Consider the following 16,993-nt stretch of genomic DNA (forward strand, 5'->3'; position numbering starts at 1 on the left):
CATACAGGGCTAGACGATTGGACAAACGTGTTGTTTGTCATTACAAATATGAACTGGTCGTCTATGTGCTTCTCAATGTAGATTGGCATGTCAAGATCGAATTCTTCTGTTTTCTACAGTGTCTTGAAGTGCCCAGCCTGTAAGAAAGAAGTACCTCTGGACTCCCGGGGTCTGGACGGGCTGACCGAAAACTTCATCCTGAGGAATATCATCGACTCCATGCAAGAAGCCAAAGAGTATTCCGAACTTGACGATGACCTTGGCGTCCAGTGTGATGTTTGTCAGGAGGAACCCCCAAACCTCGCCACCAAAACCTGCGTGAAGTGCGAACTCTGTTACTGCGAGGAGTGTCTAAACTTGACCCATCCACCGGGGCGCCCCCTGACGGGGCACCAGCTCATCGCACCCACACGTGACCCAAAGTCAAACATCGTGAGATGTCAGGAGCACAACGAGATCATATCCCTGTACTGTGAGGATGACGACACAGTGGTGTGTCCCACATGTCATGCGCGCAGCCACAAAGGTCACAAGGTTATCCCAACGGACGAAAAATACCGTCAAATGAAGGTAGGTCGTTTTTCGGTAAAAGTCCCGGGAACGAGTCAACTAACCTTTGACCAGACAACTCTGTTGTTGTAGACAATAAGTTATAACGGTGTTAGCTATAACAGCTTTTACATATGTGGAAAAAAAAAACTTTACGTAACAAACACCAAGTTTGATTGGGACTTGCCCCAATGCGTTGGTGTTGGTTACGTAAAGTTTTTTTCACGGTGTCATTTACGAACACAGATTAGCTTTAATGCTAAGCTTTCACATATTCTCATGATTTATACACAATATGAGTTGTGCAACGGCTTATATAGCTGTATCCTTTTTGTATAAACGATATGTATTTGCTTGCTATTAGCACCGCTTGACTGTGGGAGGTCGAGGGATTTTTAGTATTTTCACAAAAACGTATTTTGTTATGACCTATGATAGTTCTTACTCCATTGTATTTTTGTCTCTCCAGGCTGCCCTGAAGGACAGTGTGAAAAGCCTGGTGAACGTGAACAGTACGTACGTCCAGCACATCGGGAAACTGCGCTCTGTTTGTGACGGGATCCAGGTATGGATCTTGTCATCAGTTCATTTGTTTTCTGTCTTATTGTGCGTAAGCAGTCATTTTAAGGTTGCAGAGTGGCAGGATGTGAGGAGGAAGTGGTGTAATGGATACTCAAAGAATTGGACGTATGGTAGGCAGTGGCAGGAAGTAGAGTTTAGGAGATGGTAAAGTCTGTCGTTAATTAGATTTGACAGTATAGGTCATGAGTCAATGGTAGAGGCTGCGAATTAACGGGAGGTATTGTTTTAGCTATGTCTGTGTTTTCGCAGTCATGTATCTGCCAAATATGCGTATACAGTGTACGAACTTTTCATTGCAATCTGTATTTCAGAAGAGGGAGACCATCAAATGTTCGCTCATGCCCTTTGAATCTATCGCAATTTCAGGGCCATTTTGACAAGCAGGAAGGTTCGGTTAAGAAGGAGTTCTCCGATGTGAAGGCACTGGTTCAGAAGAAGGAGAAGGACATGCTGACCACGATAGAGAAGGAGAGGCGGGAGAAGGTTGAGGTCCGTCAGCAGCAGATAGACCACTACAGGCGGACGTTAGAAAACACCACCGCGGCCGTCAGCTTCGCACAGGAGGCTCTGAGAGAGCGGGGACAGGCGTCGTTTTTACAGGTTGGAATTACGTATATGGCACACACTTCTGACGTCATTTGGTACAGTGCACAAGCATTGATGATGGAGTAGTAGCCCCGAGAAGTAGGCAACAGGAAATGTTCGTTTTTTTTTCCACTTAGATGGTGAATAATTTAGATAGTCATATATTTAGGTGAACAACAAAACTTTTCAACAAAAGTTCGTCTCAGTAACTCTCTTGTTCTCCTCTCTGTTTCAGAAAGCCAACATGATCGACAAGAAGTAAGTTAACAAGCCTTTGAATTTTTCATCTTTGTACTGTCCATTTTTGAATAATATGTTTTCTTTTTTGAAACAAAATCATTCAACTGTTCTTCCCCTTGGTAGAGTGAAGTCAGCACTGGATTCAGCTCCACCAATACAAGACACTGAGCTGACGGAAATGCCCGACAACCTTTTCGAGGCGAACCTTGATCTTGCCGACATCGCTTCTGTCATAAACAACAAGGCGTCAGTATCAAAAGGTAAATCACTGAACATCAATATGCATACAAAAATATTCGTTTTCACCGTACACTTTTATTACTTTTGATGATGCACGAACAGATACATGATAAACGTTGAATAGAAACGATTTTACATTGTGTTTCAGAATTACTTCATCAGACTTATTGTTCACTTCTCTATTTTATTTTTATAGCCCCGCCACCACCGGAAATACGCAAGAGCCAGTGCATTGTGGGAGAGTCTTCCATCTCCATCCGGTGGCATGTGCCCGACCCCTCGGTCTACAAGGACTACCAGGTAAAACTCAAGACAACCACAAAGTTTTAACACAGGTGTAATTGCAACTTAATTGTACACTATGCGTACGATGCGAACATCACGCGTACGATACGAACATCACGCATACGATACGAACACTATGCGTACGTTACGAACACCACGTTTCCATGTATTGGTAAAGACAATGTAGAACTGCAAGGTTAAATCTTCTTCACCATTGATATTAAGAATGAAATCAGCATTAGCCTCGTGGGGCCTCGCCCGTGGCCTGTACTACGTTGAGGAGTCTCTGTTAAACCGAGCTGAGGTTTCTACATTTGTGATCGTGGCATCTAAACAGCTGTTAGCCTATCATAAAATTGTCTTTACCTAAAGAAAGCATTTATGCGATACTCTGATTGGTTGGCAGCTGGAAACCTCAGCCCTATTTGGTAAAGACTCCCCAAGGTATATTGTATAGGTGACGGGCGAGCCTCTGCGTATAGGAGATTGGAAATCAGTAGCTACATACAGAACTGCATACTGTAACTGCCTTCTCCACTGTGGATGTAATGGATTACAGGTACAATACTCAACCTTGCCGGATGTCGTGCGTAGCACGTCCCGTACCTCGGAGCGCCTGGCGGTGTTAGAGTCCCTCTCCCCCGGCACCACGTACACCTGCACGGTACGGGCCAGGGACAAGGACGGCACCATCCACTGCAGCAAACCCGTGGACTTCAAAACTAAGGAACCAGGTGATCAGTAAGGCCAGAGCTGCCTGGTCTTTGGTTACTCGATCTTTTGAAATCTTTTGAACTTTTCTTGTCTTTGTTCTTCATTCTCGACTCACCAGTATGAATGTTTTCTTTTTCTTTTCTTTATTAACTTTAGTACGATTTATACATTTGCAAATATAAGATGTATTAGTGGACGGATTAAAGGACCTATAGATTAATTCTCATGAAAAAGTCCCTTTATAACGATTTAGCTTAAACTTTTAAACATGTAAGTCGTTGTGCACTCGCGTATGGTTCTTCATAATCCGTCCCTAATTCTTGACAAATTACCCCACCATTAACAACACTGGTAACATATCGTGAAAAAAGAGGATTTTTCTCCCCCATAATGTTCTCCCCCCTTCTTGTCTCATGTGTTTTAAAGGCAGCCTTGTTCAATATCGTTTGCGTCAAATGAAGATTAGGACCTGACGTCTACGTCTTAACTTTCCTGGGGATCGTCCCAGATCATCGATATCCATCCTTAGTGGTCGTTATTCTTCTAACACGTATTCGGGAAAAAAGAGCACTCGTAAATTAATGGGTTAACATTAGGGGTACTCTTTTGGCGAAGTGTAATTGTTAGGTAAGATTTGGGGGTTGATGATTTCGATACAGTGAAACAATCTTTGTATTCAATTATCTTCATTTCCCTTTAGTTTTAATTTCATGACTTTCTTTCTTCCTTTGCCTCGGTTGCATGTGCCTGACTTTATATGAACTGTAATGCATCTTTGAATGTATGAAATTAAAGTCCTTTGTTTCCCATTCTCTTTCTCCTTTAATTTATTTCGTATTCATTCTTTGGAGTGAAAAATTAAACGGAGTGTGCCATGATAAACAATGCATTTTGATTGCCAACAATTATGAATTGTTACGCCATATATGAGGAACATTAAGATATTGTTATGATATAATGGCCGAATCCTAAGTGTTGCTTATGAATGGATTACTAGTATTTGTAACACAAACCATATACAACTATGGCAGAAGGGCCAGAATCTTTGCCATACCAGCGCCTGGTGTCATCCGTTAGTTGCGCTTGGTATGCATATGAGATATACATGTATTTATAGAGAACGCATCTTGCATTTCACAGTCGCTACTAGAGTAGTTAAAGCTACTACGTCAGAAGCTACGTCATCTTCGGCTGCTCGGCTTGCATCGTCACGCGAAGCTACGTCATCTTCGGCTGCTCGGCCTGTATCGTCACGCGAAGATTCGCTTGCTCCGCCGAGCGAAGTGGCGTCCTCTCCGGATGCCCAGCTTACTAGTACTTCTTCAGGCGAAGCGTCGTCCTCTTTAGCTGCTCGGAAATATTCGTCAGGCAAAGCTACACCATCTTCGGCTGCTCGGCTTGCTTCGTCAGCCGAACCTAGCTCGGTGTCAACGCCAGTTAGCTCGGTAGAAAACGACGCCCAAATGACAAAGGAAGAAAAGCACGAGAATAAAGTTGAAAGTCTGTTGGCAACCAAAGAAAAACGCACCTCTCGAGTCATGGACTTGGTGGATGGATTTGAAAATCAGACCATAACTAATGGTATGCTTCTTGTCAAGTGCCCCAAATGGTGTCCTCTTGCTTGTAATACCTGCTAGCTAGTATCATTCATGGTCTATCATAAATAGGCGATCAAACTATCCGCAAAAAAGTCGTCTATATATTTAGACATTGTCTGTGAATGTAAAAAGACTAGTTAGATATTTTTCAGTTTCGAATATTTTACAATGGAATCGTATTTTCAAGAATATTCCATTTGATAAGATAAATGACAGTTTTTTCATCAATGATTTCACGAAGGATCGGCAACAAAATGGGTTATTGTAAAAGTCGCTGGTGTCGGTCTGTGTGCTGCAAGTACCTGTTTTGTTGGTGATAAGGTGAAATACGGTGCCTCGCTGCAGTATATTTGTTATTTCTAGCTTTAACCGTGAGCATGGTATTCTCCATACAGCAGAAACGACAGAAAACGACGAATCTACGAAAGACATACCTGTGGAGAAACCGCCCTCCTCTGTGACACGTCAACCCTCGGCACGGCGCACCTCTGCTCAACGGGAGGAGAAAACTCCCGAACCCTCCCCTCCCAAAAAAGTGGAACCTTCCAAACCCTCTCGGAAGGTGGAGGCGCCTAAACCGAACCCTCCGGCCATTCCTGCAAGGACCAGGTCGTTTTCCAAGCCACCCCCTCCCCAAAGGACCATGTCCCCGCCCCTCAAGGAAGATGTACGCAAACCCCCTCCTGCGCCAAGACATCCCGACCCCCCTCAACCGGAAATCAAGGGGAAAACAGAACCGAAAGTGGTCGTTGAGGGTATGATTTGAAACTTCAACATGGTGACCACACTTGATAGGATGGCTATTAAATGCCAACACTCTTTTACACGCTGGTGAAATGGGCTTTTCCTTCAGGGTTTTTTTCCTTAGGATTTCATAGTGGTCATCTTATGTTTTTCCTAATTTGACACCACCGTACCTGATTCTATTAAATAGAGTAACCACGCACAATGCACTATGGAGTGGTGATACTGTTGGTATATTTTTGCGGTGGAATGGTGGATCGGACATCCAGGGCTTGTGGTGACTATATGGTAGAACTGTTTACCGTAGAATCTACCTGAGGGTTTCCTTGGTGCTGCAGTATCATGGGTACAACGGAGTCACTTTCTTCCCGTCTTTTTCATCATATTCATCACACACGTTTCATCACACCCCTCGCTGGTGAAGGGCCGACCGGGTATGAAAAGTGAGTTTTTGCTAGTTTATTTTTAACGCCTTCTTGTTCAAACTCTCCCGGTTTTTAGATCCCAACGCCCCGGCCAGGGTGACGTCATTCCTGACGGATCTGGAAGTGAGAGGTCTCGCCGACGCCAAGTTCACCTGCGCCATCACGAGACCCGCCAGCGAAGTGCAGGCCAAGTGGTGCGTGTAGATATTTTTGGCAACGCCTCAAGAGCGGAGCCTGATTTAATCTGTCTTCTGAAAAATGCGTTTTATCAAAGCATAGTAAAATCTTTACATAGGTATCATATCAAATGTTTTCTGATTTATAAAATGAACTGAAATTTTGAAATGACTGTGGCTTAGGGAGTCACATAACTAAAAAATGATTTAAATTATTCGTCTATGTAAGAATGCTGTGTATGATAACTAAACACAAATGACATAATTTCACAGGTCATGTGACGACAACGTGATCACGCCAAGTTCAAAGTACGAGATGACACACGAAGGCAAGACCCTGACCCTGATCGTGCACAACGTCCAGTCATCTGACACTGGGGAGTATGCGTGTGAAGTGGATGATAGCAAAACATGTGCCCAACTCTCCATAAAAGGTAGAACTAACCGTTTCATACCTTTAAAACAGTTGTTGCAGTGTTACTAAGTATCCATTTATGATTTAAGTAGACCGTTCATAATGACAGCATTGTGTACCTACCTCTTCAGAACCAGCATTGCCAGCCATCAACATCCAAAAATGTGAAGTGGAGGACAATGCCATTATTGTCAGGTGGAATGTGCCGGAGGATGAGAAATATGACAATTTCCAGGTAATTCTGTCTCTCCCTCATACCTGTAGGTATCATTGCACCCACATTCCTTACACATGACTTAAGCTTAAATTTATGTAAAACAAATAAGAAAACATTTCTGTCAGACCCCGCACTTGGCCACCACCCACAGGCCCACTGCTACAGGTAGTTACAGCCCCGGGCAGCGGAGTGTGCGGTAAGCAGGGGAGTGTGCGTTTCACATGTGAGGACCAGGTCCCACCACATATGAGGGTCCTGGTCCATCTGGTTTATGTTATCTCGAAATGACAATAAAGACGACCAACTCTTGTGGTCGAGTCAATTCTAGAGTGTAAGCCAATGCATCCAGACCTCCTCTCTGTGCCACCCAACCACACGCTACACAAAGGCTAATACAATGCATTTTCAACTGCATTTCTGTTCATCAATCCAATATTCCAATCCTATGAAGTCATTAAGACTTTGCACTTTGCCATGACTAACACAGAACCCTGTTTTGTTGTAGCTTCTGTATTCCAAGTCATTCCAGAGCGTGGGAAACCGGTTTTTGGAGAGCTCCATCTTTAAGACAGTGAACAACATCAAGGAAACGGAGTGCAAAGTGCTCGGCCTGTCCCCAGACTCTCACTACAGGTATACTACATTTGTTTCTGTCCTAATTGGTCAATGGAGGATGACAATAACATTACATTAATACCTTCTCAATATTAACATCAAAACAATGTCATTTCAAGTTACTGGTAGTTGATCCAGAGCCTGAATATTATAAGCTCTCTTAGTCCAAAATACCCAATTAACAATATGTCACACTAATACACATACATACCTGCTCTTCATCCCTGCGTACAATGATTTATCTTTCGTAATAGCTAACAATCATTTAGTCTTTTTAATGAGTCAATGTCTGAACATATCATTGTTGAATACTTTATCTGCCAGGTTCTATGTACGTTCAACAACCGAGTGGGGCCTTAGTCAGCGGAGCAGTGGGGTACTCTTAAGGACACTCAAGAAAGGTAAGAAAATATACAATGTGATTTTGCTATTGAATTGCAGCTTGCTGTTAAAGAAGTGGGCAAAATCGCTTGTTGGTTCCCAGAGAGGCCATTAGAATTGTTTGTTCTGATTGGTTTGTTGGTTTTATTCTAATCACAATAATTCTGTCGTGCTCTTCTTGTAGTGCCGCCGCCATCTTTCTACAGGCAGCTTATCAGCTTGTCTGTCTCCGAGAAAGATTCCGCAAGATTCTCATGTGAACTTTCGAGACCTGTGCCTGTCAAATGGCTGAAGAACGATAAACCTATACCAGAGGATCCGCGCTTTAAGGTTCGTATTGGACAGATCTGCTAGGATAATTCCTATGTGGCTGCTTATTATACTCTGATTTGATTGAGAAGGGACAGACCTGCTTAGTATACGACCTAACTCATCTGGATATATCTTGTCAACTTGCTTGGGTTTTCTTTATAGATATATGGGTTTATTTTGCAAGCAGGAGCAGGCTCTAAGAGGAGGTTAGGTCTACAACGATAGTATAATCGTATACAGAGAAAAACTGAAAACCCAACAACATGGCTGAACAATGAAAGTCCCAAACAGGCCAGAACCTGGGTTTTCCAATGAGACAAATACACAACTGTTTGACACACAGGTATATTGATATTCCCATTATCATCCAGGTCGAAGTTGATCGCAGACGACACGTCTTGACAATCACTGACATCAAGGCAGATGATGCGGGAGAATACTCTTGTGACACAGGGAGCACAAGGTCATCAGCTTCGCTGAAGGTCAAAGGTAAACCTAACTTAAAATCCTCACCCGTTTGAAATTCCGTATGTCCAAACAGCCCTTGGGTGGCATCAACACATTGCCTCACATTGACGAGAGCTTAAAACGTTTTATTCAAATGAAGCGGCATTAGCCTGTTAGCATTTGTACACAAAAACGCATCACATTTCCACTGCCATGCTCACTGATGTCCAACATCCAACCATTCCACCATTCCACAGCTGAGCCTGCCACATTCATAAAGCCGCTAAAGGACGTGGAGGTAGTGCGTCATGGCAAGGCGACACTTGAATGTGAGGTGTCGAGGGACGACGCCAAGGTCCGCTGGCTGAAGAGCGGCATGGACGTCCTACAGAACACCAAACACGACCTTAAACAAAATGGCTGCCTCCATCAGCTGATTATCAGTGACGTCAGATTGGACGATGCATCGGAGTACGCGTGCGAGGTGGTCCAAGGGAATGGCTCCCCCACTGGGGTCAGGAGTACAGCCAAACTGAAGATCAGAGGTACGCGCTCTATTTGGACCCAATGTATCCGCTAGCACAAACTAACAAACAAGACTGCCGGTGATGGTTTATGTTTGCTGTGGATGGAGTAGTTACTGAGTTGTATCTGAGTGGCTTTAGCACGTAGCTCCCACCCCCTCTCTTCTCTAGCCCTGTAGAAGTTTGATGCTTTTACACCCTGCACTTTTTCCTTAGCCATTTTTTTTTCATGCACAAGTTGACAGTAAGTTTGCAGGAAACCAGATCCATTTGAAATACATACTTATTAGAGATTTTGATGGGTTACATTGCAAGCGTCAAATTGCCTTGAAATGTCCCCTTGATAATTGCAACCAGCACCTAGAATGCCAAGGTAGAACATTGCACTTCAAAGACTTGATTGCTCCAAGCTAATACAAACAGAGTCCAACCATTTGAAAAAAAGCCATACAACGTCATGGATATCAAACTTGTGAATTTCAAAGCTGAGTGTTGTAATGTCTTCTTGAGAGAATCCAAGACAATACTTTTGGCGACGCCCCAGGGGCAGAGACATTTTTGCAGCTGTGTTTGGACTCTGTCAAAGGTTGTCAGAGTATTTGCTTCTCCCTCAAACGTTTTTGATGTTTTTCCGTGCAAAGTAAAGAGGGGCCGTATCCATGACAACCATTTTCTCCCTCCCCAGGGAAAGGCCGCCGTCGTCTTAGCCGGCTTAGCTCGCGCTCGCAATGCAGCCCATCCTGACCCCTCATTGGTGGAGAGTCACGTGCTCACAATACTCAACAATCTCATCGACATGATTAGTCTAACACCAAGGTGGTGGGGTTAGAGGGTAAAGGTCATGGGTGGAGGCGGTGTTTCATTACATCACATTACCATACATGGGAGAGGGAACTGGTTAACGCTAGTTCATCTGTATCAGCGGGGTAGTCTATTTCTGTTGATTTTAAAAACAGAGCATCTAGGGATATCAAGCAAAGGATGATAGTTTCAAACTAATGTGTTGAAAGTATTGCAAAGTCTGTGAACTTGATGTCCCTAAGTACCCCGTTTTTAAAAACAACAGACATAGGTTACCCCGCGGATAAAGTTGAACTAGTGTTATATAACATCCTGACTGAGCTAATGTTTTGTATGTTTTGCCAAATGTCATGTGTTTGTACTGTCTGAGTGTCAAAGCTATACATGTGCCTAACTGTGGCTTGGATGAAAGGACACCAATAGAAGATAGGATGAACAAAAAATGTCTTCTTTGGTGTCAATTCATCTCATCCCAACACAAATTTTGTAGAAAATTCTGTCAGATGTTCGATTGCAGCTTGTCGCTAGGTAATGTATGTTGCTCTGTCTTGAATTTTGGTGTAACGTGCACCATGGCCGTTTAAGTGCACACGACACAGAGAGGCTTAAACTTTTTTACCACTGGGTACACAAAATAGGATGACGTATTTTATCAATAGATGGCAATCAAATCAAATGAAAAAATGCTAATTGTGTCCGTCCAATTGAAAATGAGGCAATAAAGTTCCTATAATATTATGTACAATACTCTAAAGTAAGTACTTTGCTGCTGGAAAAAAGTTTGCACTAAAAGTCCTCCTCCAAATCAAAGTCCCTGTATTAGCTGTCTTTGTCATAATTATATAAAAGGTTTCATTGTTAATACATATCGATACATACTATGTATAAATTCCTAACCCTTACTGCATAAGACATTAGAAAATATTTTTATGATCTATACCTTATCTATATCCCTTTACGATTGATTTATAATCAAACCAAAATTATGCCAACATTGCACAGCAAAAAGATACAAACATTTCAAATATTAATGTACGTTTGTACACAATTTAGATTAGAATCTGCATCAATTGCATGCTATGTTGGTGCTCTAATATACATGTATGATTATAATGCACTATGCGCTCAACAATCATAATGTGCTGCAATATATGCGCTACCGCGTTGTAATAAGCTGCTTGCTAGCACTATCAGATATATACGTAGCTCTTTTTAATCATGTATCGAAAGCATTATGGTACTTTGAATATTCTTTAGAGAGGTTCACTAGTTGCCAAAAATGATTCTTACCAATTTTTTTGGAGTTAAAGCAAATTATTTCAGGTTTAAATGTCAATTGAAGAGCATAAGTCATTTGTAGCAACCACTTGCTAAATCAAAATAACAATTATGAATAACAAAACATGTGAAGAATTGCGATTCCGTCCCAATATAAAACACACTGACCAAATGTTAGCGGTCTGTTTTTTTTTCCCCAAAACCAATTATAGGATTTTGAAAGAACAAAAAGAATTGCAATTGACATTTTATTCGCTACTGGCAATAACTTATCTCAGGGTGTAAAAAGGACACTTTGTCGCTGAGTTTTTCAAGTCATTTTATTGGCGTCTTTGTATGTACTTTGTTGTGAGGAAATGTGAGAAAATGTTTGACATGTACTGTACAGGAGTACTGGTCGGGTGTACTGTATGTGCATTCAGCAGAACAATGTTTAGGTTTGAGTTTGACAGGGCTATCGAAAACACTTAATCGAGCAGAGACAGGGCCTATGTTATAGAGAGCAGTTATGTTCGTTGAGTACTCTATAGCGAAGGAATTTAGAATGTTGGAGCTGAAAACACTACTGTTGGATGACCATGAATGGTTTCAATGGTACATGGTAATGACAAATTGGTAACCTTAAGGCATATTGACATACATGTTGTTTGCAATGGTTACATGTAATCCGTAATAGGCCAAATGTTGGAAGAATCTTGTATGAAAGCAAACTAACTCAGGTATGCCATAACCATAAACCTGTCTTATGATTCAAGCTTATAACAACATCATTGTGTCATAAGAAAGTATTGCAGATGTTTGGCAGAAAAGTAAAATACAAAATGACATGTTCGCTTAACCAGGACATTGTCCTGAGTGCATCTATTTAAGAGAAGCATTCTTTACTATTCGAAACAGTTACTTATGATTTAGACTCTAGCATTTCTAGCCTTTATAATAAGTAGCTAGATTGTTGAGTTGTGACCATAACTACTGCAGAATAAAGTGCCTCATTCCACAGCTAGAGGTGTGTGGAGCTTCTGTTGGTCTTCTTTTTCTTCAGCTCTTCTTTAATGACAATGGTAGCTTCCTTTAACAATGAAGTGTATCTTTGCTGACAATGTTGATATATTTTAACATTTCCTATTGACAAAACCAATCTATGGTCTCTTTGAACTCTTTCCTTAAGGCATTCACATGGTTTTAATTTCTAAGTAATAACTGTGTTGGTATATCTTTAACAACCTGGATGGTAATCTCTGATGTGAAAGCAACAGAAGACTTTGGACCTGGCTAAAAAAACTAAAATATCCCAAAATGTTGATGTCTCATTTACTAGGCTTTACAGATGGCCAATTCATTTCCAAGATCATAAATCCGATTTAAATCAACCTAAAAAGTGTAGTCGATGTGTTTGGAGTATCAAAGTGTCCATAACAAGTTATCGAATCACAGTTCTAAATCCGTTATGATATGTATAAAATGTTTCCAGTCTGTTAACGTGCAACATGAAGAAAAAAATCCTTAATAATGTTTCTTAATGTGAAATAGGTCTTTCTCAAAACACCCGTGTGTGTCCCTGTCACTTTCAGAACAGCAACAGACAAATGTGAATAAAAGCGAATATTTTGTGACTTTAGCCATAAATCACTCAGTCCCAGGCACGCCTGAGATCATCGCGGATGAGAGCACGGTAACGCCCAACTCCGTAACCCTGGTGTGGAAGGACCCGGACCCGTCCAACGGTGACGTGTACCACGTGCTGTACGCCAAGTTCTACGGACAGAGTTCGGGAAGGTGAGGGTCAACTATGTGGTTTTGTTACTTCTGTTATGTGAGGAGGCTACATAGTAAGAGCTATATTTACAAATTTGAAATGTAATTTCGAACTCAAAAGTTGGATCTTGTTTTTGAATGTCCAGCTCCTGTCTTTGTCAAGGAATGAGCAATCCATCGCTTCTTTGTTACCTCATATTGTACAGATATAAAGACTTAGAACAGAAGAATAATATATCCTTAAACTTAACTCGATGAGTAGTGAATCATACGTATGACTCCCCTGTCCAATTTATGTAGTTTGCAGCATGCAATGATTATCATAGCGTCACCAACTCAGCAAGAATGAAAGCAATTGCAATTGCCATTTGTATTCATTCGTCATTTGAAAAAAACATATTCTCAGACTTGTTCCTTCACTTTGTCAGATATAAGACAATCTCCGGAGTTAAAGAACGCCAGTGCACCGTGAGTAACCTTGAACCAGACACTAAGTACAAGTTCTACGTGCGAGCAGTGGACAAGGCTGGCATCAGCAGGGGCGTGGTCATAGCCACGTCACCGCCAGGTAAACAACCATGTTGTTAGCGTTCATTTTGAAAATATTGCAAACTGAAATCACCGTTTTTTACTTGATCTCCCTACATAATGGTGGATATTGGATAAAACATGAACTATAGCGTGACATACATGCATTCCAGGCGATGATGTCATAACTTTTTAAGGAGGTTTCTTGAGTACAATCTACATGTATATGAACTCTTAAACTGCCAGCTAGGTGATAACCAAAATCTTCTTCATCATTTGAACCAACCTTAGACGATGGAGGAGTCCAGTTTCAGAAGATTCTTCGTGACGAAGAGGTGTTCTCCAAGGAGACTGCGACCTTCGAGTGCCAGCTGTCCGCTCCTAACGCCGAAGTGAAGTGGTTACGTAACAGCGTCCAGATTCACAGTAGCGGGAAATACAAGATAGAGGAGGATGGGAATCGGATGACACACAGGTATGCAAGTCTTCCTTTATCTGTGACCATCATTGTAGAAGCTTTAAGATGTTGTAGCAATAGTTGTATGTTGGTTTTGATTGTCATTGAAAACATATTGCAGCAATCGTATCTCCATATATGTGTCCCATTGATAAAGGCTACTATATGATCTAAAGTCATTGACCAAAATATGTTGTTCAGGCTTTGAATTGGCCGGGTCTTTTCTCTATTATGTCCGACTCATTATCTTCAACAATTTAATGATATGGCTTAAACCGTATCATTGTTTGCGTCAAAACTACGTACACATAGCTTTAAGATCATCTATCATCGATAGAGCAAATACAGCGAAATAGTATCTATATATATGATCTCATGACAGGCAGTTGGTACAACCTGTCTGTAAGACACTCTACCGTAAGGCCTCCTTTTTGCCGCGTACTATCAGTGACTGGAACCTACTATCACAAGTAGCGGTCGAAGCAATCACCATTGACATGTTTGTGTCAATGGTCTCCAAGCTCATGTGAAAACCGAAACCTTGGCCGATGACCGTGACCCTTCACTCACAAGCGACAGAATAATCAGCACGTTGATTGTGGTCGCCTCAAAAGGAAGAGAGGAGAGATATACTGTACTCTGTTGTCCTCCAGGTTGATTGTAAACAACTGTGGCAAAGAGGACGTGGCTGAGTACACCTGCCAGTGTGGCATCAACAAAACAACTGCCAGTCTACGTGTCAAAGGTCGGTAACGCTGAAAAACTGAAAGCTTGCATCAATTTGCTTACGTATGTCATTTCCACAAATCAGCTCATTCATGTGGCAAGAAATTCCCAATCTGCCTCCACCCTTATCATGCCTCGCATTGTTTTTGGGGTGACTTAATTTATGTACATGGGTCATTCATTTCACATTGTTTTGCTGCTGCTTTCTTCTTTCTTTTGAATCTCGGGAGGACACGTCCTCCGTTGGTGTTTTCTATCTATCTCTTCTTCCATGTTCACTTTTGCAGATTCAGTGCTCTTTCGAACATACCTCTATTACAAAATCATATGTGAGTACTTGTGTGCTCTTCACTATGGAGATAATAAAACAACTAACCCCAGTATCATCTGTGTTCGTCATTTGGCTAACGAAAATCAAACACATGTAATAAAATGCATTAACTATTTTGCAATGTTTTGTGACGTTTGCCTAGCATTTACAAAGGCCAACAGCTCATACTTGAGCTATCCTATTGCTTTGTGTGGTATGTAGACATCATTTTAACAGGCAAACTTGTGGCACCATGTGTAGCTTAGGTTGTATATTATGTCTATTGTATAGTGTATGTTATGTTTATTGTATAGTGTTAGTACCACAATCAATGCATATGTTTCTTTAATATTTGGTATTTACTAATCACCATCATATCATATTGTTGATGTATGTAGCAATCACTGCCATACATGTATCACCACTCTCCCTCTTTGCATTTTGCACAGATTCCATGTCCTGTTCATGATCATCTTGTCAAACCATCTCAAAACCTTGTATTTCCATTTTACACTATTTGCCCCAGTGTACAATACGCTTCGCATCAGTCAATGAATACATGCATCAAAACATATTTCTCTGTTCTCCTTACATGAAGATGTCATGTTCTTTTAAAACTGGTGGAAGACGAAATACATTTTATTTCTAAATGCCCCTCTAATGACCAAGGAAAGATGAGCTATTCAAAGAGGCCTATGCGGCTATGCCTGTAAAACCCCACAACAATTTCCAAACGTTTACTGACGAAAATAAAACTATAACCTTGTTAATTTAACAAAACCCAAAACAAGTGGACGTGTCTTCTTTCACTGCTTCCAAAAAAGAAGTTAAACTGTAAAAGCTTAGATTATAGTTACCATCAGTTCATATTTAGAATTGTCACTTGTTGTCACCATTAATATTGTTATCTACATGACTTGTATATTACTGAAGTCTTGTGTTTTCCATATACTGTATGTTTTCGTGTTGAAGTTAGCCCTCGGTCATAAACATGCAAATAAACTCCCTTATACTTTTATCTCCCTCCAGAATCACAAGGCCCAGAGATTCTGTCCGACAAGTGTAAGATAGAAAGCGACTCTATCACCCTTTACTGGACCACTCCCACCCTCAGCACGTTCCGTACGTACCAAGTCCTGTACGCCACCAGTTTCGGACCCAACGTCACCGATAACTACGACTACCAGACCCTGTCGGACATCCGCACCACGTTCTGCCGTATCCCCGCCCTACAGGCCGACACCACGTACAAGTTTTACGTCCGAGGCGTCACGAAGGACGGCATCAGCCGGCCAAGTCGAGGCGTGGAGCTGACGACCCAGCCCGAAGGTACAGCCGAGCGCCCGGGCTCCGAGACTCTCAGAATTACCGTAGTGTAGGAAAATGTTGCAGCTACAAATAATAATTTTAAGTCAATAACCTAGCAATATTCTACTTATTTATAATGATGATGATGTTGATAGTTGAATTTTAGGCATGATACCTTGCTTTGGAAGTTTCTTATTAGGGCAAGCTGGATACATCTCAGGCCGAAAAAGTGCTGACCAAACTTTGGTTCTTGGTGTAGATATGCATACTATTTTATAGGTACGTTAATTCCTTTAGGTTCAAAGAGCGCATCATGACATAGCATCTACTGTATGTATATGTACATTAGGATAACATGTATTTATGAGCCAATTGACAAAAATGGGGTTAGAATAGCTCAAGGACTACCTTGTCTGATGTTCCCCTTGTGCTAGCTGTCTGCCTTTGCCATGATGGGGCGGGTATCTGTGGTGTAGAAGCTATTGCGTTGCTTACAAAGGTCAGCAAACAAGTCATTGCAGTGCCTACTTCAAGCATTGTTGCTTTCAGATACTCATATGTACATATGTACATCTCCATCGAAGAGCTACATTTTGTATTTGAAAATTATAGTTCACCTTTATCCTGGGATAACCTATATCTGTTGTTTTTAAAAATAGAGTATTTACTAATAGGGATATCAACAGTTGAACTCGTTGTCGCTGGTATCAAACTGCGGTATTTTGAAAATATTGCAGCTTAAAACCACTGCTCATCGACTTGATATACCTAAATACCCTGG

General features: G+C 41.5%; 1 protein-coding gene across 7 annotated transcripts in view; it reads left to right on the top strand.

Annotated features, from left to right (window-relative positions):
* LOC118411174 (muscle M-line assembly protein unc-89-like) overlaps window positions 1-16,993 on the top strand; it is a 36,009-nt gene that overhangs the window by 13,312 nt on the left and 5,704 nt on the right. For 3 of the 7 annotated variants that reach the window (XM_035813247.1, XM_035813244.1, XM_035813248.1), the window contains exons 3-24: window positions 120-570; window positions 1,019-1,114; window positions 1,498-1,731; window positions 1,952-1,974; window positions 2,080-2,216; window positions 2,393-2,496; window positions 3,041-3,215; window positions 4,336-4,776; window positions 5,189-5,548; window positions 6,039-6,156; window positions 6,412-6,572; window positions 6,685-6,788; window positions 7,276-7,403; window positions 7,710-7,786; window positions 7,951-8,096; window positions 8,450-8,567; window positions 8,783-9,070; window positions 12,748-12,904; window positions 13,312-13,451; window positions 13,703-13,886; window positions 14,522-14,613; window positions 15,934-16,233. In XM_035813247.1, coding sequence (XP_035669140.1) covers window positions 120-570; window positions 1,019-1,114; window positions 1,498-1,731; window positions 1,952-1,974; window positions 2,080-2,216; window positions 2,393-2,496; window positions 3,041-3,215; window positions 4,336-4,776; window positions 5,189-5,548; window positions 6,039-6,156; window positions 6,412-6,572; window positions 6,685-6,788; window positions 7,276-7,403; window positions 7,710-7,786; window positions 7,951-8,096; window positions 8,450-8,567; window positions 8,783-9,070; window positions 12,748-12,904; window positions 13,312-13,451; window positions 13,703-13,886; window positions 14,522-14,613; window positions 15,934-16,233 — 4,034 coding nt within the window. The remainder of the gene's footprint in view (window positions 1-119; window positions 571-1,018; window positions 1,115-1,497; window positions 1,732-1,951; window positions 1,975-2,079; window positions 2,217-2,392; window positions 2,497-3,040; window positions 3,216-4,335; window positions 4,777-5,188; window positions 5,549-6,038; window positions 6,157-6,411; window positions 6,573-6,684; window positions 6,789-7,275; window positions 7,404-7,709; window positions 7,787-7,950; window positions 8,097-8,449; window positions 8,568-8,782; window positions 9,071-12,747; window positions 12,905-13,311; window positions 13,452-13,702; window positions 13,887-14,521; window positions 14,614-15,933; window positions 16,234-16,993) is intronic. The other 4 variants (XM_035813245.1, XM_035813246.1, XM_035813249.1 and 1 more) reach the window with 4 other exon arrangements.

The sequence above is a fragment of the Branchiostoma floridae genome, chromosome 3 (genome assembly GCF_000003815.2).
Source record: "Branchiostoma floridae strain S238N-H82 chromosome 3, Bfl_VNyyK, whole genome shotgun sequence".
Taxonomy (NCBI): Eukaryota; Metazoa; Chordata; class Leptocardii; order Amphioxiformes; family Branchiostomatidae; genus Branchiostoma; species Branchiostoma floridae.